Source organism: Halyomorpha halys, unplaced genomic scaffold (assembly GCF_000696795.3).
Source record: "Halyomorpha halys isolate HHAL.00 unplaced genomic scaffold, Hhal_1.1 Scaffold591.1, whole genome shotgun sequence".
NCBI classification, from domain to species: domain Eukaryota; kingdom Metazoa; phylum Arthropoda; class Insecta; order Hemiptera; family Pentatomidae; genus Halyomorpha; species Halyomorpha halys.
The window spans coordinates 71,080-94,555 of record NW_027104732.1 but is presented as its reverse complement, the minus strand read 5'-3'; the positions used below and the strand labels follow the sequence as shown (position 1 = coordinate 94,555).

Sequence of the window (23,476 nt, the reverse complement as noted above, 5' to 3'; positions counted from 1 at the left end):
ATAAATAATTATTTTATAAATAACTAAATTTAAACAAGAAAACTAACGCATAACGCTGTCTAAACTAACAGCTGTTATGATTTGAGATAATTGACATAGAGAATTATTATATTTTATTTTTGTGTTTTTCAGATATTCTGTTACCAATGGTTTCTGTGATGGCTGCTGTTTCTTTCTTCTTCTGTGCTGCTTTCCTGCTTCAGGTTATAACCCTCAAGTTTTCTCCATAGTTATTACCAGTAACCTGTCATTGACCGCAGATTGCAATTCATATGATTTTTAACTAACCCCAGTATAAAGTAAACTTCAGAACAATTGCTACATTTGTAGATCATTAAAATTTTCAATGTACATTATTCCAAAATTATTTAAAAGTTAGTAATAACTTTTTTATTGTACTCTCTACCTAATCCATTCTAGCCCCTACTTTACTCAAATTTATCCTTTAAATACAACAAGTCCTTTATTATAAATACGACTATTTTTTTTTAATTTATCTTCAAATTCAAATATATTCAAAGCAACGAAGGTGGTTGTACGCAAGTACCCCAACTACTACAAAATATTTATATCCTTTTCCAGGATTTAAGGTGTACAACATACGAAATGAATTTGTGCTAGAGCAAACATTTGGCTGAGTTTAGGTTCTACATAAAATGTTTGTATTTCCCAAACACATTTTTCTGGGAGATCACTTATTGGGTCTGTTGGTTTTATATAGAAGTGTTGGTTGCTCTTTAGAGTAGTAGGGGTCTAATTTAAGTTATTTCATATGTTTGAAATTTTAAGTTGTACTATTATAAAAAAATAATGTGACTCTCAATAGAAACGATCTCTAATTTTTTGTGAAAAGTGGAAAAAGATAGAACTGTCTGTACGACCAGGGCAATCTATTCCCTCTCTATGATCATTAGATTTGAAAATAAATTGTTTTTGGACACTTATATTATTTGGCCTTCAGCAATTGATAAATAAATATGTAAATAGTGGCTTTTCACACTTTAGACAACTGATGTTGAAAAAGTGCTGTAAGTCATAAAATTAAGAAAGAAGGCAGTAAATTATAATTAAAATGGAGGAATATACAATAAATAATTTAAACATTTAGAAAATAAGGAAAATATAGACAGAAGCTTCTGCAGAGAATAAAAATTTATTTCCTCAACGAGGCGTCTTGAAATAATAGATAAGGCACGGCTGCTTAGTTATAAATAGAATCTTCTCTTAATGCGACAAAATATAGCAATAACTTTACTAAATTTCATTCATAAATAAAATGTGGAAAATTTGGATAAGTAGATTGGTTAAATCATAACAACCTACATATACATATTACATTACTGTTGATATCTTTTCTGGCTCTCAGGTGCGATGGATTTTGGCAGATTTATTATCAAATGAAAGAGAATTTTATAAGGAAGTGACGAATCTTAATTTCTTATAGAAACTTTAGTAAAAGTTATTAAAAAATATCAGAGGTTTCGGAACTCTGGTAGAGGCAAGTCGGCGAATGAGTCAATCTGTAGAGTAAAACATATTTTTTAAAAAATATATTTAGTCTGTCCGTTTCTGAATAAAGTTTTATCATGCCAACGGCTGAACAGGTTTCCAATTTTCATACCTCAAATTATTCAGTCCCGCGGGTTCTCCCCTAAAACATCCGTTCGTATGAGGTTTCAACAAGTACAATTCAGGGTTAACATAAGTTGATGGATAGCTGAATCTTAACTGTAAAACTGAAGTGGTGTTCCAGTGGAGCTACCTAATTACTTATAACGTAAACTGATAAATGTAGTCATTATAAAGTATGCAGCTTTACTAATTGTGTGTGTTGCATAGACTTCCTTCATTGACTATTATATTTTAATACAAATGAGCATGATATCGCTTATGATTTGAAAGTATTAAAGAAAAGATTTTTTTTTTAAATAATTTATTTATTGTTATTTACAACTGTATACAAATATATACAACAAATAAATTTGCTGTAGATGACATAGTGACATGATACAACCATGTAGAGAATCTACACACTGATAGAACTCCAATAACATTTCTAGAGGAGAAGATCTCGAGGCCATCTTATTTTCAGACGCCTAGGAGGATTATTAGGTAATGAAGGAGAAGCCAGGTTAGAAACAAGTGGATTTGGGTGGTTGAGAAGTTTATCATGAAAGGAATGGTATCTGGTTCTGGCCAAATCGGCAATATATGGATCATTGAGGTCCCAATGGATGACTTGATTTGTGACAAAGTAAGGAGCATTAAGGATTTTGGACTGTAAGGATTGGATTCGGAAGGAATTTGATGGTTTAGTGGAGCCCCAAAGCTCAACTCCGTATGTCCAGATAAAAGAAAAAGAAGAAAACATATCTAATGCGAGAGTTCTCGCTAGGGTTTAGTTAAACCAATTTCTAATCGTTTGTCAGAAATACAAAAATCAACTTTATAATTAAAAATTAGATTATAATTTTCAATTACTTTTATTATTCAATAAATAATTTTTTTTCGGTTGGATTTCTGTGGTTAGTTGTAGGTTTTGTAATAAGTTATTTTTTACGGGATCGGGTTATTTGGGTTACCCTGCTCCCAACCAGGAGAACCAAGAGCTATGTGTCAGACTCAGGGCTCACCTCTCCATGCCGTTTTACTTAGTGAGGCTGGGCTCCAGAACCCACAGGGCTGTCTTCACGGCCACAGTAACAGAGTAAACATTATCTGGCTGGTGGATTTGAACTCGGGTTCTTGGAGTTAGTAGCACGGCGCTTTATCTCAGTGCTACAGAGCTCAATAAATAAATAAAATACTATGATGTTTGTTATTATCACTCCAAATAACCCTTATACTCACTCCTCTATACTCTTCCCTATCTCAGATCTAAAATGATCGAAACCATTTTCATGTCTTCTCTGTATTTTCTTATTCAAATATATTCCAATGTGAAAAATATTTCTTTTTAATGGCATAGCCATATATAATATTTTACTAATAGTGACTTTTATTATTTTCAGTTATCAAGCAGCCGTACAGTCGACGAAAAATCTCAGTTGGAATCATCACTCAAACGAGGAGACATGGAAACGGCTAGAGAACTCATCAGAGACGGTGCTTTAAAGAATCTATCTGGACACAAAAATTGGGAAAAGATTTACAGCAAACTTCGAATCGTACAGATATTGTTGTCTAATGGTATCGCTAGAATCAATACTCAAGAGAACGATGTAAATAAAGCCTCGTGCAAGGAATGTGCGTTCGATGTAGTTTTAGTTCCTGGATCTTCACTGATGACGAGTTTGGTTATTAATGTAACAGCGTTAAAAAATTGGGGAAATAAGACCACCAGAGACGGGAGAAAACCGATTCACGTCATCTCCTTATTGCCGGATGTAAGTCCTAAAATTGTTCAATTTTTTTTGGAAAACGGCAATGACGATGTGAACACTAAGACTGAGTCGGAAGCGACGCCATTGATGTTGGCCGCTACCAGTGGCAACCTGGAAGTCGTCAAGTTTCTGGTTGAGAGAGGTGCCAGAGTCAACGATATCGCGTCCGTCTCATTAAAAGGCGAGAAGTTGGATGGACATTTTGCCTTTGCTAAATTATTCTCCAAAAAAGAATTAAAAGATGTTAAAACTGAGTTCCATTATTCCGCTTTGGTAGCCGCCTGTGTGGGCAATATGAATGATAATAACATAGACATTATTAACTATCTCCTCAGTAAAGGAGCTGATGTGAACAATAAAGGCCAAAGCTGGCTGGGACTGTTCCATGCTGTGTATGAGGGCAATACAAAGATTGTGGAGATCCTTTTACGAAACGGGATCGACGTCAACGGTAAAGACATGCTGGGCTCTACAGCTTTGCACAAAGCTGCCGAATTAGGACTTGTCGAAATGGCTAAAATCTTGTTGAAAAAAGGAGCTCGTTTGAACGCCACTGACGCCTTGGGCTGGACGCCGCTTCACGTAGCTTCATTCTTTTCGCATAAAAGTGGCATAGAGATGATCCGATTCCTTGTCCAATCGGGGAGCAATATTGAAAGTTTTACGGACGGGGGCTACTCGGCATTGAACTTAGTGGAATCCGGATACAATCCACATTTCCTCGCTTTTCTTGCCGAGAATATTGACTGTTTAAATCAAACCAAATATTACAAAAATCTCACTGAAGAGGAAACGAACAAAATGCACACAGATATTGTTGACTCGGTCATTCAACTTGGAGCTTCGCTGAACCATCAGGACGATATCTTAGGTTGGTCCACTCTGCATTGGGCAGCTGCTTCTGGTGATCTTGACGTTGCTAAATTGCTAGTACAGTATGGCTCTGTGGTTAGTGTCAGGTCCAAAATGGATCGTAACCCTTTTGAGACAGCGCAATATTTTGGAAGAACAAAAGTTGCTGAGTTTCTGAAAACAGCCAAAGACTTGGTACAATTTTAGTTTATTGGAGAAACGCCCGAAAAGGAAGAAAAATGTCATCCTTCGAAGGTTATGAGGTTTTAATATTTATAATATTTGGCCTTATTTATTTAGTAATTTTGTAAGCCAACTTTATTATTGAGCATATGCTTCTATAAATATAACTTTATTCATAAATAGTTTATTAATATATTAGTGAACCTTGACTTAAAAATATACCTGCATACATTGCTATGTAATAAAATATAAAATTAAAATAAATCTGTACTTCTTCTACACTCAGGGCTGAAGTGCTTTGTAAGGAAGCACTGTTACTTGATCGACGGTTGCGCAAGGAGGTGATTAAATTAGAATCACGCTCGACTATCTGATTTTACACTATTAAGGATACCCACTTTATGAGGCTGGGTGGACTGGAAAATATAACATATTATTTTATAATAATAAAGTATACTATATATTAATCATGATGTTGTATATTGTCCTAAATTTGCACAAATTTATAAAAACAAACGTCATTTAGATATTTATAGGGAGTATAAAAAGATATTCTTCTTTTACGATCTGTAATTCTAATTGCTACAGTTCTTCAAAATTAAGAATCTTAATTTTTTTTTTCAAATTTTTATTTATTTATAAATATTACAATCTGCCACAATGTTGTTGGGCAATAAGTAATAGTGATAACTGATTGCATTCATACAAAAATAAAATAACATAAGAATAAAAATAAATGAAAAAAGTACATAAAAATGAATAAAATCTCCCTCTAAATATATACAAACAGAAGTATAAAAAAATAAACATAATCAAATTATGTACATGGAGACATAAATATATAAAATAATCACTAGTCGCATTTACACTCCAGAGATAGAACAAAGCTCTTTGAGATCCCAGTGCATCCCTCTCCCCGCGTCACTGGTCTTAATTAATTAATGAAGAAATGCTTAGTGAAACATACATACAGTACTTTGGGTAAGGAAGTATTGTTACTATCTTATGCAAGGAGGTAATTTGGTCATCATCGATCAATCATGCTCGACCGAAAGATTTTTCCCCTTAATAGAGAAATTAAAAATTAAGGAAATTGCTATTATTATTTTTATTTTAAATAGGATAAACTTAAAAATATTATCTGTGGTGGAAACCAACAAATTATAGTGATTTAAAAATAAAGCAAAGCACCTTTAAGATGTAGTAATTAATTAATAATCTGCGACATATAGTTGCAAATGTATTAAGATGATTGATACACTATTCCAAAATTATGATCGGTTTACAGTACAGGTTTCAGTGCTGGTGTTGGTGGGGAACTGAACCGCCAAGTTTTATTTTTTCTTTGAGAAAAAATGATATGAACAAAGTAAACAGTGGTGTTTCAGTTTTCCGGTCAATTAAGACCGAGATCAGGTAATTACAACGAATAATTACTTAATAACACAAATATAATATAATACACAATAAAAATTTAATTTATTAAATCAAAATAAGCAAATATCATGATATAGTGTGTGTGTTTTTATCTACATACGAAAAAACTAAAATTTACATTTAAAGTATTTATTAACTTTTACATGCACTAAATTTTGAAAGTTTTCTTAGTCAAGTCTGCCTTAAAGTTCCTTCTCCTGCATTTTTTAAATTGTTATTAATACTTTTTCGAAAGGCAATTGTGGCCTTCCGCGTGTGTCACTTGGTCCAACTACCTCACTTCCTCTTATTTGGACGAATATCAATTTAACACTGTGTTTGAGGTAGATTCTTTACACATTTTGAATAGCACATGAAGATCCTGCCATCTACTGGCAAATCCCTGAAACAGTAGGGGTTCTGGACTCAATTTGTCTCGACAGGTTTAGAGAGAGAACAGTCTCTCCTCAGGACAACATCATTTCTGCCTGAGATCAATAATTCAGGATGTGAGAGATTCTTCACCGCACCCAGGCAGAGAAGTAAGGGGACGGATTAAAGAAGAGAAAAAGAATATGCACCATAGAAACCTCAATAGTCCATCACCAATCCGCAATCGTGTAACATTTTAACACCATTCATTATTCAATGTAATCCCATTCAAATCAATAGTCAAAATTATTTAAATACTAACCTAACTAAACCACACTGTACACCCATTTGACTAAAACCCACTTACAATCTGTTATATAAATCATTCAAGAATAGATTTTCACCATGCTAAATCTATTAAATACAGTCCACACCATTCATATCAGCTTACCAGCAAATTATAATGAATTTCGGTAATATCCCCTAACAGTGTACCCAGAATTTAACACCCACTGAAGACAAGATCTTATATCCTGTATGTTTTCTGTTAGCTGCTCACCAATGGTGACTTTTTCTCTTTTGGTATTGTATTTAATCAACAGTTGCTATAGTTAAGCTGTCAACAAGGTTAAGCTTAGTTTCTGTGTTGAAAAAGTAGTCTCACTATAGTGACAAGAAAGCTGTCATCGTTGAACAGAGTCTTAAATATTCATCATTAAGTTACAATCAAAATTATTGTAATACCTCATAATATATGTCCATCTTTCCATTATAACCACAATAGCATAAACTTACTGCATTCTAAATATGTTTACAATTCCACCTCCTCTAAAGCTTATGAAATGATGATGCATCCAGCAACTGTTATACATGATGTTGCTAAGAACTGCTAAGATTCAATTGTCATTGAAGTACTCCAGTGGGTAGTTATCTTCACAAGATTTTACTCTAATTTAGTGATTATACGGCAAATTTACTTAATTTTCTTCTAATATGGTTGTAAATTCTTATAAATTAATTTTTTTAATGAAAATATTATCAAATATCTAAATTAAATTATTATTGAAACCTATACAGTCTACTCCTAAGAAATGCTCTACTGATGTTTTTTTTATATCAGACGCTAATGTAGCCAAAAAAAAAAAAGGAGAGTAATGTATTTGGTTGCATTTCATAATCTAATCATTCATAATTTTATGGAGAAACAGCTTAAACTATTTTAGATTCTGATAGCTCAAATTACTCAATATGATCCCGTGAATGTTTTGAAACAATAAGAGCTCATAATACTCCAAATTATTGTGTTAAGTGTGTATGCTTTCACTCCCTCATTACAATGTTACCTTGAGAGATTCTAAAACTTGAAGAGCTGGTTTTCTAAGTAGATAGTTGTGTCAGCCTCATCATAGCTCAGAAATTCAGATGCAGACAATTGGACAATTACCTCTGCTTGGAATAAACTGGAATATTTATTTAACGAAATGATGTCTAAACTGTCTTTATACACACCCCCATAAGTCAGGCAATCGAGTGTTTCCTTGACTTCTCTGAGAAACTGAGCAGGTTGTCTTTTAGAGTTTCTATTGAACCTTTTATCCAATCTAATTAATGTATTACGTAATAAGAACCTGACTTCATTGTCTAAAGTAAGAGTTCTAATGGTAAGGAATCATATTATACAATCGGAACCTCCTTTTTCTCTTTGGCTATTTCTAGATGGCTCGCAGGTTCTCCTATCTCTTGTCAATGCTTATTTACTCTCATTATTAAATGAGTCATGAGGTCTTCACCTTTTCTGCCATAATTGTATCGTCGGTAAAGCAAGTAACACTTCTAAAGTCTAGGACATTCCATTAAAGCCTATACTGTCCATTCTTTGGATTTTACTGAGCATTTGAACATGGGAGGACCTATATGGACTGTCCACCATCCAACACTTCCATATTTGTGTAGAACAGTATAATAAGTGAGGAGCACCAGCGCCACTCTCTGCCGGATTTCATAGACCATAGGCACACCAAAAAATTCTTTAGTGGAATGAAAGCCTGTGCCAATCCGCTGTTCAGAGAATTCATATTCAATAAATATAGGAGGATGAGGGAAAAAAAAAAACAGTACCTCTTAGGAAACAAAAAATAGTCACATTAGATGAGCATCACTATAATCTTCCACTATTTTGGGAATGGACTAATGTGTTCTAATTTCTTGACTGTGTCTCTCCTGACAAAAGCACTCACAGCAAATACCTGTCTATCCATTTATGGACTTGCTTTAGCAAATTATTATTAGAAAATTATTATTTTCATATGGAGTACCCCTAGGCCAAGTTAGTTTATAAAAAATACATTATTATTTTCATTAGTATGAATTAAAAATAAATAAGTAAAAAAATGTATAAATAAATTTGTAAAATCATTTTTGTGGTTATTAGTACAAAGAAATTCACTTTCTGAAACATATATTTTATCGATTTAAAACATAAAGATAATCAGAAAATATTGTGACCTTAAGTATATTCATGAAGCACTGCAGCATTTTTCGCATTTAAAGCATTACTTATTTCCTCTCAAGGTTAAAAAATTAATAGCATAAAGATTAATGGTGAGGTTTATAAAATACTACTCAAGGTCATAATAAAACTTTGTGATCCCCAAATACTTTTTTATGTGTGTTATTTTTACTATATATTTATAAAGCTTGAAATTGTTAAATATTATACTATTTTGTTTTGTTGGGAATTGTAATACTTTTTTGTTCATTTGAAAATATATCATCTATTGTGATTATGAATTATTTTTTAACCGAAATAAGGATAAAGTGTTTTGTGTTTTAGTTGTGTTTGTTTGTTCTCTCAACTTGTTTGTGTTTTTTACTGACCAAACCCCAACTATCTTCTCATCATTAGGAATAAGGATTGTTCTCATCTATTATTTATTATTCATCTTCTTGTAAAATATAGAAATTTTCTCATAATATTGGATGATTACATTAAAAATAACTAAAGCTTAATTGGTATTTATGTCTGCTAGTTGTATTTTTGTTTTAAAGACCTGACAGTACATTTATTAATTGATTCCAGACAAATCAGTTCAATGTTATATTTATTTATTCTGTAACTTTTGGAGTTTAATAAATTGTATTCAATAAATAAAATTACACAGAAGTATAGTTGTAGTTATTATGTTCTATATTGCAATAGTCTGCTCATCAAGATAGTCAAGATTTTCCCATTTTGCTTTATAAACAAAATTTTTTTTTCAACTTGTTCATTAATTTTATTTTAGTAGTTTGAAATCACTAGGTTTCTAGCATAGTGGCCAGAGTCAGCCTTACCTGAAACAAGGCCCTGTGTTAGTTGACCATTAATATGGGGCTCTCCATATTATCATCGAAAGGTACCTTAAACACTAATCTCCACACTATTAATATAGTACACTACTGTTCACTTTATGCTATTATTTTATCTAAAACTGCAGTTATAACTTTTAACTTAGTTATAATTTTATTTTTCCTTAGAGCCGGACGCCTTTAAGTGCAAAGCATAAGACACCATGAAAGTGACATATATAACGGTGTAATTTTCTTTTCTATCCTACCAGTTTGTAGTTTCTATTACTATTTAGCTTGTGTTTCTTATACAGGATGTTTATTCAGTTTTAATTTCCATAAATATATAAATAAATGATAATTCATTATAAAATATTTTATTTTGGTTGTTTGTTTTTAAATTAAAATTAACCACAATAATTTTAAAATTCTATGATATATATAGGTATAAAATAAAAATATACATATATATCAATAAGAATAATAAGAGTAAAACCTTATGAACCGAAAACTAATTTAGTATATATATATCAGTTGTTTTGGTTATTATTATTTTATTATATATTAAAAAAGATTGTTAATTATAATTGGTTTACCAAATTAGTTTTTTGTTCATAAGGTTTTCTCTTATTCTTTTTGATTGATATTTAATAGTATATAAACCATTATTACAAAGGGTCTTTTGTTACGAACCCTGCCTTCAATGTAACTAACTATTTAATAATTAACTATTTATAACTAATTAACTAGGTATAAATTTTCATTTTATTTTCAATTCTTATCCTTCATTTCCTTTATGTAACTATAATTATTACTGCTGTATTATTACTTTTGAAATAAAAAATTCTTCTCAGTTACATTTTTTCTTTTAAAACTTACAAATCTTTTGCTGATTGGGGTTTTGATTTTTGTATCTTTGAGCCTTTGCTACATCAACTATTTCCCCATTCTTGAACTAGTTCTCTTTTTATATCAATGGATCACTTCACAGCGGTGCCAAGTAAATTTCCTCTCGCTTTACAACAAATTAAATTAAAGGTTCTTTCTTTAAGAATAATTAATTGAAAAGCTGTAATATTTTCAAAAGACAGAACCATTAATGGTATTATTTATAACATAATTTACCCACTCCTTTTATTAATTTATTTTTTTTTTACTGAAAACTAAAATAATAGGCCTGAATAAGAAGATTTATTTAGTAAAATCATTCCGAATCAACATTTTTATTTATAGTTATAGATAGTTGTATTTTAACACACAATGATTTATTGTAGTATATTGAAATATGTACTTGGCAACCAAATTTATATTTTTCATTGAATGAATATGAATATAACTGAGTCCTTCACATCATTGAAGGTGAAGATATTATTAAATATTTCACAAATCATTCAACAAGGTTTATGCCACTGCTGAAATATTCTGAGACACCTTTCCTTCCAAAATGCTTGGCCGTCCTAAATGGAGTCATGCCCATTTTCGACTTAATGGTTGTTGACGCTCCATACTCCCGGACAAGCAGCTTTGCTCCCCTAATGTTTCCATTTGCTGCAGCCCAGTGTAATGCCGTCCATCCCAAGATATCATCTTGGTGATCCAACTCAGCACCGTGATTTAGCAAGATTTGCAATGCTTCAGTTTGTCCCTCGAGATGTTCTGATTCCACAAAATTTCTGTTTTTATCGAATTTGAGTGAGTCAGAATTTTTAACAAGATAGTTCAAAAAATTGAGATTGCTACCTGCTTCTACCAAGTTTAGAGGCGAAAAGCCTCCATCTGTCAGTGCATTGACATCACATCCAGAATCAAGTAAGAGTTCAACCATAGGCTTAGTATTATTGTCTCCAAGCAGGGCTGCAACGTGAAGAGGAGTCCAACCAAAGTTATTAGTCAAGTTCGAGTTTGCACCATACATTAAGAAAAGCTTTGCCATATCTATATTTCCAGTTTCAGCTACTCTGTGCAGTGCTGTAGATCCAAAGGGTCCGTGATTGTTGACATCCATTCCATTTTTAAATAGGATTTCAACTACTTCTGCATCCCCATTGTAGGTAGGCCCGAACAGGACGAACCAACCATGTCCTTGATTGTTTACATCTCCACCATTTTCCAACAAGTACCTTAGGATTTCGGGTTGGTTTTCATAGGCAGCTGCTGCAACAGCCGAAAGGGGAATTTTAATATCTGAAACGAAAACAGGTTTCCTAGTAAATATTTGGATGTAATAGTAGAGATGGTCTATTACTACACTAGAATTCAATGAAGTTGGAACGAAATTATTAATGTCAGCTCCGTTTTCGACGAGAAACATCACTAGGTCTAAATTTCCACGGGCAGCAGCAATTATTAAGGCAGTTATATGATTCGACTCGTCCCACGTATCGACCTCGAAAGTACCAAAATCCAGGAAGACCTTGACTGTCTCAGGTTCAACGTCCGGCAAGGAGCAGATAAGATGCAAGGGGGCGTTCCCTTCTTTGGCTAAGGATTCGTTTTTTACTGTTGTCAGGTTGACAAGCAGCCTTACCGAGAGATCAGTTCCTGGAATCAAGGTGACATTGAAGAGCCGTTTGTTAGAAGGATATCTGGTAGCATAACTATTGGCCGGTATAGAAGCCAATTGTAAATGCAATAAGTGGGAGAGAGCAGCTACTTTCTCTTTAATTTTTTTTAGAGTAATTGATTCCTTCTTGTCATATATCCCATGGTAATACTCTTCCAAAACGCCTTCTTCTATTAACTTCCTGACTATGGGAATGTTTCCCTTCTGGAGTGCTGAAACCAGTTCTTCCCTTCTAGCTTCGCCGCTATCTGATGTGTCGTTAGAGTCTGGCTCTTCGAAATTTGGTGTTTTTCTATCTCCGACTGAAAACTAAAAATCGCCTGATTACTCGAACTTATTTGCATAGTCATAATAATCTATTGAATAATAAATTTTTTTCAATGGTGTGAATTTCAGTTCATGGTTTATATTTATTTCGAAAGAAATTAAATATCTAAGAAATAAAAAAATTCAATCAAAATTATTTTAATAGTGCTTATATATGACTCTATATTCATTTAGCTGTATTTTAACATCATGGACATGTTTGAAATCCACTTATTTAAACGTAAAAAAATATATAGAATATGTAATATTTTTAAATAATACAGTTTTAAGTTCATACATATTAAAAATAATTATTTGCATAAATCAATTCATACTATATAATAACGAAATTAGCCGTGATTTTCCTAAATTCATGTTCATCAGTTATGAAAAAGTAGAAGCAATTTTCTTTTTAGGTAACATTTTCACTATGCTCCTATAAATACCAAAGCATTTTTTAATGGTTCCATGATCAAAACTTCAAGTGTTTTTAATAAAAGTAGCTCTTTATAGAATTTTTTAGAAAAAGGCGCAAAAATCTCAGAAATATATAATTTATTTTTTGTAAAAGATCCATTAATTAGCAAGTTTTGGAAAGAAAAGGTTAATTATGCATAACTATAACCTAATACTGAAAATGAGCATAATTGTCCTTGTTTTAATAGTCATGACAACGTACTTCTGGTTATTTATCTAAGCAGCTAAATTCATCTGAAAAAACATCTATCCATTATTAAACCAAAAAATGTGAATAAAAACATGATATTATATTTATATTTGTATTGTAGTTTTCAAGTATCTTTTTTAAAAAAAAAAAATGGAAAATTCATTTCTATTAAATACGGTTCAACGATTTAGTTACTATCATCGGGCATTCCTGATTTTCTAAAATACCCTAATTTTTAATATCAACTAATTAAGAAAGGAGAACAGATGGATTACATCCGTTTATTCTGCACTATACTTTATAATTTATTTTTTAGATAACGTTTTTCTAACTAACACAAGTCAGAAAAAAACAAAACAATTTTTCAATTCAGAATAAAAAATAATCAAAGTTCGGCATTCAATATCAAAAATAATGGATGGCAGATAACAGCTGACTTTATTTTTAGTTATAAATATTTACGGTAAACTATATATACATATATTTTTAATTATGTTTCCAAGATTAAAATTTCACACACAGTAAGCAAACATTCATATTAATAAAAAATAAAAGCAAATCTTTTGTTGCTGATAAGTGAGTCGTTTTCCTCTAGACATTAATTTAATATTATTAGTAAATAATAGGCATGGTTACATATTATTGGACCTCCTGGTCTAATAGCAGTGCACTCAAATAACATAATTGTTTAAATGAGTACTTCAGGTATCGTTTTGAAATGTGTGGCAGAATATGGGAATATACAAAGTATACACGATCGTAACCTAGTCAAAAATCATTATTATGAGAAACATATCACACCAATGGAAACAATAAACAGATACAAGAAGAACACTTTGTGAATAGCAAACAATTTTTTCTTAATTAGAGTATTTAAGGAAAGGAAATTCTCTGAATACATGAGAAATATTATCTTGTTATTAAAAAATATTTATTGATTTATTACAAATATAAAAATACGGTTAAAAGCTTAGTCACAATACAAACTCTCCATCAAGAAAATATCAAACCAGATTCCTGGCAGTGCTGAAATATTCGACCACAGACTTCATCCCGAAATGTTTTGCAGTTCCAAAGGGAGTCATTCCTAGCTTAGAACCTGTCATCACCGCTCCAAACTCCTCGATCAGCATTTTCGTCACCCTCAAGTCACCGGAAGAAGTTGCCCAATGAAGTATCGTCCATCCTAATAAGTTATCTTGGTGATCGAGATCAGCCCCTTGATTAAGCAAAAACCTGACGACTTCAGCGTGTTCTTCATTTGAGTCCATTTCCTGTATTTCAACATGGTCGATAGCAGAGTTAAGGATATCATGATTCTTCATCAAGTATTCAAGGAAATATATGTTTTGTCCTGCTTCTACCAAGTTCAGTGGGGAAAATTCATCATCAGTCGTGGCGTTGACATCCCCTCCAAATGCTAATAGCAATTCTATCATAGCTTTAGATGCATTTCGTGAAAAAAATGCAGCGACATGAAGTGGTGTCCAACCGAAGTAGTCGGTGGCGTTTACATTTGCGCCATAATGAAGAAGCAGCTTTGCTGATTCCGTATCATTGTTCTTTGCAACTGTATGGAGAGCTGTAGCACCCATGATGTCTTTGCTATTCACATCAATTCCACCCTGAAGAAGGATTTTCAACATATCCATTTTACCGGTGGAAACAGCGTTGTTTAACGCCGTCCATCCTTGGTCCATGACATTCACGTCAGCGCCACATTTGATCAAGTATTCCAGGATATGTGGGTGACCCTCGTACACGGCCGCAACCAGAGCCGAAGTGTGAATGACTGTTGGAGGCACACTTATATTCTTCGATGAGAATAATTTCAGAAACCTGAATCGGTCACCCAGAATTCCGACGGATTCGAACGTCATGAAGGCTGTATTGTTGACATTTGCTCCATTTTCTACCAAGAATTTGACAACGTCTAAGTTACCTCTTGATGATGCGATCATAAGAGCAGTGATGTTACTGTCTCCCTGAATATCCACATTGACAGTTCCCGCTTCTAGAACAACCCTCACAGTTTCAGGGGAAACGTCTGGAAGTGCGCAAATCATAAATAGCGGTATCTTGCCTGACTTTATCAGCATTTCATCAGTCCATGTCTTAACGACGGAAACGTTTATCAACAACGTCATGACCAAATCTGTACCTTGTATAAGAGTGACATTGAACAATTTCTCGTCTGTGCTATTGTATTCCAGGTAATGCTCAGAAGGCACAGCAACGACTCCCATCTTTAAAAGAAGTTGAACTACTTTTACTTTGTTCAGTATTTTCTCCAGCTTCTTCTTCTCTATGCTGTCGTTGATAGTCGGATGATATTCTTCCAAGGCTCCTTCCTCTATCAAACGAAGGATAGCCTTGGTGTCGACCTTCTGAACGGCGGATAATAACTCCAATTTTTTTTCTTCCTCACTTTCCGAGCTCTCAAGCTGGAGTTCAGCCTCGAAATCCGCGTGAGATTTTTCTTCTGCTGAAAACTAAAAATTAATGAATTACATGGTTGTACGTATAAAAATTGTCAATGAAATATATTTTTTATAATTGTAAAGGGAGTTTCATGTTTTTAAAAATATCAATAAGTTCTTTTTTATTAGGAGGGGAAATCTGTTGAAACTGATCCCATATAGCTTCAAGAAATGCGATTTAATGCAAAATACCTCTGAGGTACAGATTTTTTTTTACTTTACCAAGAGTTATAAATAAACTCTGGTCCCAGACCAATAGTCAGTGGAGTTTCACCATTCATAGAAAACTACGCGGTGTAATTTCATTCATAAATCGGTACTTTAAGAAATGTGAAATATCGCCTTTTACCTCAGAGGTAGTGAGAGACATAAAATATCAATTAAGAAACTTTTATTGTACATCTTAACATTCATAAAAAAGATTTTAAATTACCCATTTTTTATTTTTTAAATTATTAGTGTGATCCATTTTTAATTCTTACAGTTTCATGTTAATAACGTTTCATTTCTTCCTGGTAGTATTCAAACCAACAGAAATATTTATGAACCAAAACTCTTTAGTTTACTAAATCAAAATTTTATGTCAAAGTAGTCATTGCAACTTAAACTAATCCGAAGAATTCCTCTTATTGTAAAGGTTATTTGAAGAAGTATAAGAGTAATTTTTTTTTCAATTTCCTTCTAGGCCATTTCTGACATACAGGGAGTTATTATGTGTATGGTATAAACCCATAACAACCATAGTGGGGGTAAACTTTTCATTTTGTGGGACTACCACAGAATTAAAAATCGACACAGGCGCCGTTGCACTGCTGAGATTGTTAAGATCTATGCCTAACCTTACTCAGCTACAAACGGCCATTCTCATCAGGCTTGTCAAATTTAACGAAGATGGTTTTAAAAATAAAATTAAAAATCATATATATTTATTAAAATTTTCTATATGTTCCTAATGCATCATCTTCTAGAAACAATAGAATCATCTTTGCAAGTTTTTTAATTCTTAAAGAAAAATGGTGCGGTGCCTGCATCACACAACTTTCACTTGCCACCCTATTTACTCTATCACGTACCCTTAAATCCTCGCTCGTTCCAAAACAGATATTTTTATATTATTCACTGTGACAACATTTTGGCTTATTAATTTTCCAAATGGGTCTTTCAATTGAATGATTGGCAATTCTAATTTTAATTGAAATAATATTTCTTGTTTCTAAATTTTAATATTTTTCTTTTGTAAAAGTATGATATAAATATAAATATATAACAGTTAACCAATATAATTATTTATTCAATGATGAATTGTTATTGAAACAATATTGATAATACTAAGGTTAATTTTATGAAGATAACTCATCCCGTCGACCGAAAGGCTCAAATATAAGTTAACTGGAAATAATTAATTATTTAATTACTATGTCGACATGATAACAGGCTGGCTAAACGGATAAAACTGCGCATATTAAACTCGTATTAGAAAAACCCATTTATTCATGCCGTTTTCGTCATTCCCAACTATGTTAATATTATAATAAAAATATGTAAATATCATTTTTTCTAAAATCTTTTGATTTCTAACGATATGTAATACGTCTAAATTACAAGCCCTAATTCCGGAAATGTGTTGTCGACCTGGAAAAAATATTTTTCCTCCTATCTCCTTAAGTTAATTTTAAAATCCATTCATAATTTATATTTATCCATTTTTTACTACTAATCAAAATGTGAAATGATTATATACCAAATACCAAACGTTAAACTAAAATTGGCAAAATTTAATAACATAGTAGTTAACTTTTTAATTCCAATCCAAAGCTCGTATAAGATTGAATCTGGCTTCAGTTAAAATAATTCTATCTTAACAAAGTAGAGAAATAAACTGAGTATGGAGTATTCATATTTAAATCTTATGTCGATTTAAATGGGTAAATACAAAATTTAAACAAACATTGCTAGTTTTGCCAGGCATCATCAAGCACACCCATCTCATAGACCAGGGGTGACCAACTTTTCTTTATATAAGATCTATTTTATATCTTAAAAGTATGTCACTATCGACTTGTCATAGGCTTAGTGTACGGAGGGAAAAGGGGTGTGAAATGCATACTATATTTATATACTGTTTCAGTATAAGGTGCATTCCAGGGAATATTAAACAACATTTATTATTCACAATTGTAAAAAAGTAATCAAGTTCCCATTCTTCATTGAAATGATAAGTTTTCGATTTTTTTGGTTTCTTACTCATGTTCATGGGTATACTAGAATGAAGAAAAAAAATATGACAATTTAAAGAATAAATGTTGAATTAAATATTTTCTAAGAAAATTCCAAAACTCCGGTAATTGACTCCGTTACATTGAGAGAAATAATAACAATACTGCAGTTCTACGATCTGGGACAGCATACAAGTACATTAAAATCTAATATGGATACATTAAAATTTAAAAGAAGTATTTTAAAGTCACAATATATTTACTACAGTTTAGAATACTGACTTCTTAATGTAAATAGAATTATTGTTATTCCTAATATATTTGTAATACAGTCCCTAATTTTTCTTTCAGTGCAATGAACGCAATTTAGAGGTCTGTTACCAAAAAAGTTCACTAATCAAGGAAATAAATAGGTAAGAAAATCAATTTAATTTAAAACAAAAGGAAGGGACTTGCATTTTAAACCGAGGAAAAATAATATTGATTCATAATAATACTGTTAATATAAAAGAAAAGAAGCGTACCGTATGACACTACCAAATATATAAGCTAACTGTGTTCTTCGATAAATCGAGTTGTTGCCTTTAGTGACAAGCGTAACACAGAAGTCAAAATGTTTAGTTCTGGATCTCAGTGCCAGGCTGTCAGAATTCTAAGAATTCACAGAATGCATTAGGCTACTGCTAGTAAGTTTTGTCAACTACAAAATCTTTAAAGTCCATGGAACACGGAATTCCATCCCTGATAATTCGAGCGAACGTCGATCGACAAAAATTGGCCACGCGATCCACATGTTTGCCACCCCTCTCATAGACTAATGTAAATATTTCATTTTGTCAAAAAAATACTACATACAAGAAACACATTAGTTTTCTATTTTAATATTTTTCTTATATAAGAGGTCACAGATCAAAAGAATTTTGAGGCCCCTGTTGAGTAAGGAAAGCAATATTTAAATAGATAAAGAATATGTTTATAGAAGTCTGAATAATTTTTATGGTTATGTCATAAAATTACTTTGATATTATCAAAATGTAAAGAGCAATATAAACAAGGACGTGTATGATTGGGGAAATGAACCATTATCTGTCGCTGACTCAGTCCTTAAGACACTAACGAACCCTATTGTAGTTAATTTGAATCTCGAAGAATAAGCTGCTTGTGCCTTTCTTGGCTTAGAACAGATTAAAAAATGGTCCTGCGTAAAGTTGGCGCTTCACACATCAGAATTATATATGAATTTATATAAACTTAAAATTAATGTAGTCACACATTATTTATTTCGATTAAATTAAAAACTATTATAAAACCGTTTTTAATAGTAGTACATGTGAACCTAAAGTTGATAGACATTAAAATTAATATATTGGAACTTTAATCAAATTTTAGTAATAAGAAAACAATTAAGCAAATTAAAACAATAGAAAACAACATAAACTTATAATCCAAAGCTGAGACAGAATCGGGCAGATAGCTATAAAGTGAAGTTATGTTTTTACTTTCATTTACCTATATATGAAATATATAGTTAGGGGCGCTATAGTGATCGTAAAGAATTTGGAATTTCAGTTTTCGACGGAACTAAACTTTTTAAGGTCCCCTAAGCCCAAAAATCAAGTCTCGCAAAATGATCTGTGTCAGTATGTATGTAGGCGGTGAGCCAAGCTCAAAATCTAATAAGAAACTGAAACATCATATTTAGGACAAGTGTTTGACTAGGATATTACTGCATTTTTTATGTTTCACTTTATAGAATCGATTTTTCGAAAGTTTTCGATTTTCACTAAAACACCTCTAACAATTTTGATTAAACTCCGTGGATTAATGTACAATTAAGTGGTATTTATTAATACCAATCAGGTCACATCCTCATTGCATTATTCTAACGGGGCTTAAATGCCGAATTATAAAAAAATCTTTATTTATCTAAAAAATGTCTATTTGAAAAAAAAAAAGTTTTCATTATTAGAAATAATAAAAAATTGATAAATACATACTATTAAATAATTTAATAAACAACTAAAGGAGAAAAAAAGAGACATCCTATTCGAAGAGAAAAAGCCGAAACCACCCGAACATTCCCGATTGCAATAAGGCTTCATTATCTTTTGTTAAACTGCTGTTTTCTTGATAAGAATAAAATTGATATTTGTTATTCCCATTTCGTGAAACCCTAAAACTTCAATTTTTATATTAATTTAAAAATATACATTTTTTCATTACATAATTTTCACCTTCCCGGCCCTTAGATTTTTTTTTTTTGAAACTCACGAAAATAGCAATAACTTCAACTCGAGCTCACTTATCTACACAAAACTTGTGGGCGTAAGTCGGGTACTAAGTGAAATAGTACGAGAGCCGGGGAGAAAAAAGTGCAGTTATTTTACCTCAATTTTTTATTACTTTAATGAAAACTATGAATAATTACAAGTCTATATTGATGAGTCTTGCCTAAGTAGGAGGGAATAGATTAATCCAGGAATAGAAAGAAAGAAAAAAGAGCAATTAAACGGAAAAGGTCGGTTGTTTTTTAATTTAAAGATATTGTTTGTGGTTCGAAATAATATTTATAAAATCCTTTACATACTAAAGGTATGTCAAACATTCTAAAGCAGTGTTACACTGAAAGTCAAGAATGAAATAAGATTCACTTACAACTCTGATCTTAACACAATACAACACATCACACTCAAATTCTATGAATATATATAATATATATATGAATATGTATAAATTCCAAGTCCCTCTTCTTTCCTCAATCAGGTTTGGGGAATCAACCACTTGGCAGGTATGATCGAAGAACAATGTTCAAAAAATTATTTGACTTTCCACAGCAAGATATGCAAAATAAAGAAACGATGTACTTCAACAAAAATCAGATTACTTCAAAAAAAGTATAATATAATTTACCTCAAACACTGAAAGTACACAGCACAAAACTATCCACGTCTTCAGGGACTTCATCTTTCTCTCAGAATCTAAAAAAAAATATAAAACATGATAAATCTCATAAAGTTTTATTCATTTTCCAGTAAGTCTGTGGGAAATGTCATTGCAACGGTTTTATTTTTTTCTTATATTTAGTCTGAAACGTCATCCAATGAATACATCAAAGATACTTGATGTTTTCAGAAGTTAGTATATAGAATATAGTACAATTTAAAAAACATAATATTCCAGCATTTTTGATATTATAATTCATTTACCAAGTTTACCAATTTTTTTAATTAATTGTTTTCAATTAACTGTTGAACACTCTAATTTGACAAATTTTTAACTAATGCTGAAAATTTAGTTTTCATAATTATTAACCTGTTCGAGAGAGCACATATTTTTGGAGACCGTCCCCAGAATCCAAAACTATTTTTTGCTTTATATTTGCCATTTTTGATATAAAAAAAAAAACATGTTTGAAATAGAAATCAGTAGCTTTGTAACTCCCTTTGTACAAATAAGATGATTGCACGCCGAGTGAGCAGAATATTTTTAATACGAGGGACGGATAGCACACAAGGTGTGCAATATAAAATAAAATAAAAAAACATTATTAAATTGAACAACATTTATTCCAAAAATAGTCGGATAACATGAAATCCTTATTTTAGGTTTTTTAGTGAAGAAAAGAATAAAATAAAAATGAAAGAATACAAACCTAAATAAACATACATTTTTAAGAAGCAGTCTAAGATAATGAATTTTTCTTGAAGGATGACTCTTACTTTTGTTGTACAGAATGATAACCCTTGAAACAATCGCAAAAATTGAAACCAACATCAAATTTTATTTTAACATACTTCTAGGATTAATTTTGTTTTAAAACAGTCTTCTTCTATACTGACTGATAATTGCAATTCAAAATCAGTCCACACACGGTATGCAATTGTTCTCGAATGGGTCAACCACGACAACCCTTTATATTAACTATCTTCGAAATCTATAAATAATATATTTAAAGTATATTTAAGAGGTTAACTCTCATTATGGCAAATTAAAAATTATTTATTTTAAAATCACGCAGAGGAAAACAAATTTCCCGCTCTTTCGTCTACGATTTAACGGGAAATAGTAGTTTAGTCGGTGTAAATTTAATAGGAGTGATTAATAATAGTAATGAAAAATTAACCACATATCTAACATGATTAACCCCGATAAGATAAAAAGGTTGTGAAAAAGAGGAATTAATTAAATCTAATTATTTACTTAATCATTAGTTATTCAGCAGCAACTTTAACCTTATTCAGCAGACTCCAATAAACTCATTATTCGGTGGACAATTCGCAAAAACATAGTTCTCAAGTGAATATTTTAATTTACTAAGGGAAACGGGGAAGATAAATTAGTTAATTGAGTGATAAAAAAAGTCCGAACCAGGTACTTCGTGAAAAACTTCATCAAATATTTTATTCTTCAAGCTTGACAATTGGCTTATCACATTGATATCCAACAACTTTCCTATTGTTTTTAACTTTTTGAAAAATCAATTTGGACTCCGGAATTTTTATTAATATCATTAGTGATTAATTATTTCTCATACTAAATAATGTATTTTCCTGAGTTTGAGTTTAGGAAAAAATATTATTTATATTTTTTTCATAGGTATTTTCAATCCTCTAAATTAATTTGGGGCGACATTAGAGGGTCAAATAATCATAATCGTGAAAATGTATATTAGAATGGCGAAATGTTAACTGAAATTCAACCCCACTTTTTTGAAAATAAACTAGCTGAATTTAATCCAAAAGGACCCATTTTTGCCCAAATTTAACGTGGAAAAACAAATATAACATCTTTAATTTTTTAACTATGAGGTTCTTGTTATTAACAAAGATCGTTTATCTATTCTGGTCAAAGATCATTTTTTTAATTACCCTTCGTTGAGAAGACTAGACATAAAAAAGGCTCCAATTCCTGATTCATTGTAGCAACGCGCTTGAAACTGCACTATACATATATGCAATTTATTTGTATATTTTTAAATTCATTGTATTATTTTATTTTATGAAGTCTTGTAAGTGGGTTTACCCCTCCTTCCGTCGTAAATATTTCCTTGCTTCCTTTCTCTATCAAGTTATCCGATCCCGCCGTCCATCGTAAATCTCAGATATCCTTCAATTTAAGTCCTCAGTGCATTCCCGCAATACCCGCTCACGGCCCTCAGACTTGTATGTAACAGTCCATCGAACCGTAGCCTTTGGTAGATCTTTCCTCTTCCCTATGGAATTCTATTCCCTCCTTTATTCGTAGTTCTGATACCCTTCCAATCTTCAAATCCCGTATATTCGACTACCTTCTGTCCACCCAATTCCGGAAGAATAATAATTGAAAGTTTCAAAAAGCTTGATAAGTTTTCTGTATTAGATTTTCGTTTATAATTGCAAATATGTACGTAGCAGAAATTATTATATCTTTTCATTTATTATTTTTTAGTTTAATTGTATTTGATTTTTTATCATTGCTTTTTTATTTTTATATATTATCAGAAGTCATCTTATGTTTTATGATAGGACAAGTGGTTTTATTTTATTTGTTTTGTCATTATTTTATATATTCTGTTAATTATTGTTGTTTATTTGTATATTTTTAAATTCATTGTATTATTTTATTTTATGAAATCTTGTAATTTAATCTCTATTTTGTAATTTACTCTAAGGCTCTAAAGCCTAATTTTGACACCTGTAAATTATTCTAAAGGGATCAATCTCAGAATAAAT

General features: G+C 31.5%; 3 protein-coding genes across 3 annotated transcripts in view; 1 reads left to right on the top strand and 2 right to left on the bottom strand.

Moving 5' to 3' along the window:
- LOC106684555 (putative ankyrin repeat protein RF_0381) overlaps window positions 1-4,885 on the top strand; it is a 13,510-nt gene extending 8,625 nt beyond the window's left edge. The window contains exons 2-3 of the mRNA XM_014426703.2: window positions 133-203; window positions 3,012-4,885. Of these exons, the coding sequence (XP_014282189.1) occupies window positions 147-203; window positions 3,012-4,442 (1,488 nt within the window). The 5' untranslated portion in view covers window positions 133-146 and the 3' untranslated portion in view covers window positions 4,443-4,885. The remainder of the gene's footprint in view (window positions 1-132; window positions 204-3,011) is intronic.
- Window positions 4,886-10,920: 6,035 nt separating this feature from the next.
- LOC136795050 (putative ankyrin repeat protein RF_0381) lies at window positions 10,921-13,277 on the bottom strand. Its single transcript, XM_067053676.1, has 2 exons — window positions 13,265-13,277; window positions 10,921-12,398 (listed from the first exon to the last, which is right to left on the bottom strand). Exons 1-2 carry the CDS (start codon window positions 13,275-13,277, stop codon window positions 10,921-10,923), a joined length of 1,491 nt encoding a protein of 496 aa, XP_066909777.1.
- Window positions 13,278-13,978: 701 nt separating this feature from the next.
- Window positions 13,979-23,476, bottom strand: part of LOC136795041 (putative ankyrin repeat protein RF_0381) — an 18,252-nt gene continuing 8,754 nt past the window's right edge. The window contains exons 3-4 of the mRNA XM_067053673.1: window positions 20,676-20,743; window positions 13,979-15,561 (exon numbers count right to left, since the gene is read on the bottom strand). Of these exons, the coding sequence (XP_066909774.1) occupies window positions 14,074-15,561; window positions 20,676-20,743 (1,556 nt within the window). The 3' untranslated portion in view covers window positions 13,979-14,073. The remainder of the gene's footprint in view (window positions 15,562-20,675; window positions 20,744-23,476) is intronic.